This window comes from Nannochloropsis gaditana (genome assembly GCF_000240725.1).
Source record: "Nannochloropsis gaditana CCMP526 unplaced genomic scaffold scaffold064, whole genome shotgun sequence".
Lineage (NCBI taxonomy): Eukaryota > Eustigmatophyceae > Eustigmatales > Monodopsidaceae > Microchloropsis > Microchloropsis gaditana.
The window spans coordinates 68,027-70,729 of record NW_005803889.1 but is presented as its reverse complement, the minus strand read 5'-3'; the positions used below and the strand labels follow the sequence as shown (position 1 = coordinate 70,729).

At 55.7% G+C, this 2,703-nt stretch overlaps 1 protein-coding gene across 1 annotated transcript in view; it reads right to left on the bottom strand.

Moving 5' to 3' along the window:
- Nucleotides 1–1,411, bottom strand: part of NGA_0514900 (uncharacterized protein) — a gene marked incomplete at both ends in the record, with an annotated part of 1,845 nt that extends 434 nt beyond the window's left edge. The window contains 3 exons of the mRNA XM_005855968.1: nucleotides 1–255; nucleotides 382–921; nucleotides 1,062–1,411. The exon at nucleotides 1–255 is cut by the window's left edge and continues 21 nt beyond it. Coding sequence (XP_005856030.1) covers nucleotides 1–255; nucleotides 382–921; nucleotides 1,062–1,411 — 1,145 coding nt within the window. The remainder of the gene's footprint in view (nucleotides 256–381; nucleotides 922–1,061) is intronic.
- Between the last annotated feature and the right edge of the window lie 1,292 nt (nucleotides 1,412–2,703).

The window sequence follows — 2,703 nt, the reverse complement described above, 5'->3', positions numbered from 1 at the left end:
CGATCACGCTCCCTCCCTCCCTCCCTCCCTGTGCCCCCCCTCGCAGCTTCTAAGAGCGCTTCCACACCCCCGGCCCCTAAACCATTGCTCGCCAAGGACAACACGCGAAGCGCTTTGCCCCACCCGCTGGCAAAGGCCCTCCCAATCTCCCACGCCCCCTGTGCCCCCAGACCGTTACCTGCCAGATTCAACCTCTGTAATTTGGCACACGCGCCGCTGGATGCAAAGGCGGAGAGGAGGGCTTGAGCTCCGGCGCTGTGAGAGGTAAGACATGAATACGCAAATCAGTTTACATCGACTCGTTTCTGTACCCTTCCCAGGGCCTGCTTAAGTGTTCATCACCTTCGTCCCGACAACCAAAGAAAATCTTTGCTCACGCACCTGTGTAAATCGTTGTAGGACATGTCCAGGGTCAGGAGGGAGGGGCAAGCGCCAGAAGCAAAGGCAGCTGCCAATGCCGCCGCCCCAATGGCGGACGCCCACACGTTCCCTAGGAGCAAGTGCTGCAGGCGAGGCAAGCGGGGAAGAAAGGAAGGGGGAGGGACGACTTCGGCCATTCTCCCCTCTTCATCCCCTTCCTCCCTCCTTTCCTCCCTCCCTCCCTCCCTCCCTTTCTCCAACAGCCTGGCAAAGGCGACAAGGCCGGGCGCATACAGCCGGTTGCGGGACAGATCAAGGGAGGTCAAGCCATCGCACGCCCCAGATTCGAATGTAACGAGGAGGGAGGAGAAGCCGATCGGACCAATCTGGCAGTTGGCAAGGTGTAGCATGACAAGGCGTGAAGAGGAGGAGGAGGGCTGCTTCCCGGCGAGGGAAAGAAGGGCTTGCGCGAGAAGTCGGGCACCCGGGTCGCCCAGTGGATTGTCTGATAGACTCAGAATGCGGAGGGAGGCGAATCGGGGGAGCCGGGGATAGACGAGGCTGGGGTGGGGAGGATACGAAACCACACAAAAAAAGGATGGATGAGTAGAGGCGAGTGAAAAATGTGTGGAGAATAATAACGGCTAGGAACGGCCATGAAAACATTTGGTGTGCACGCATACGCCCTCCCCCCGTCGTACTGTAAGTGTTTGAATTTTATGCCGTAGATGACGAGACAATCCCGAAGCGAGAAGGACGCAGCCACCCGGCAGGTACTGGCTGTGGACAAGGCTCCGTGCACGGTCAGGAAGGAAAGCATGGTCTGTCCTATCAAGTCGTCCACGCCAACATGATGGAAGAGAGGAATAAGGCACCCTCCTCCAACAAATTGTAGTCCGCGACCATGAAGTTTTTGAGGTGGCGGGATGGAAAAGGAGAAGAAGGAGGAGGTAGACGCTAGGGATGCCGCGGAGAAATGAGTATAGGATGTGTCCATGGGAAAAGCGACCCTTTCTGTTTTCTGTGCAGAGAGAGAAAAAGTGGCGCACATTGTTGTCCAGGTGGAATAAAATTAAGGTTTTCGTATTTTGGCCCCTCTTTCCACACTAAAGAATGTATTGCAACGCGCGTGTCTAAATAGTAGGACACTGAGCAGTCAACAGAAATACAGCCTTACCCATATGTAAAGGAAATCTAAAGTATATGGAACTTTCGGTGTACAACGGATTTGCGTTTCTCTATGAGAGCGTGCATGCCGCAGACGTGGAGAAAAGGGGCGAACAAAGGGCTACCCAATTACACTGCCGAATGATGCCAGGGCCGTCATATTACGGTGTCCCCAATAAATTTACCTTGCTCACGCCTCCAAACATACTCTTTATGTTCATACATACCCATAAATGACGGTGGTACCAAGGATAGGATGCAAATTGGCGTAACATCGAGGGCAGAAGCGGGCCGAAAGCAACGTACTCACGTGGATATGGGCCATGGAGCTTTCAAGGAAGAAAAGAGTGGCTAAGCGGCCGGCGAGGCCCGAGTGAAAACGCAAAGGCCCGAAAAGACGCCTCTGTGGGGCCATGGCGACTTTTTAGGAATGATATACGGTTGGTTTGATTGAAGTTGGCGCGCTATGGGCATGGAATCTTTGTCTTATACATCCTGTCTGGTCTGTCCCTCCTATCGTGCCGTCGTCCTCATCGCTCTGTTGAAGGACCTCTCTGGCGCCCTTCAACATCAACCAACGCACTTTCGCACCTCTTATTAACCATACGTGTATCCGTAGATGCATTTAATGCCCGGTAAGCGTGGCATCGGCAGCCGCCACCGCAACGACAGCCGTTGTCGGCATCGCTTTTGCCTTCAAAAGGACCTTCCTGGCTCCATCCTCCTCCTTCACCTCCTCTTGTGCCTCACCACCACCTCATTGCCCATGCTCGTTCACGCCTTCCCCTTCCATCCTGCGTCTGCTTCACGTCTTTTCCAGCGAGCAACCTTACGGGCGCGGTACTGGGCGCCTTGGTCCGCATCGACCCGTCCATTGACCCCAGCTTTTTCTTTTCCCCCTGGGGGTTACGCAGGACGAGGTGGGGCAAAAGGACGGGCAGGAGGCAACGACAAGGGAAAAGACGGGGGGAAAGGGGGAAGAGAAGGAGGATATGCCTATTCTGGACGAGCACCGAGGGGTGGTGGGCGGGAGGATGGACACGAGGCGGGAAACGGCGGACGCCGGGAGGGAGGAAGGTCTGAACGGGGGAGAGAGAAGGGGGGATATGAAGGGGGGAGAAACGCAGAGTTCGGAGGTCGAGGAGGAAGGGGAGGAGGAAGAGGAGGAGGGAAGGA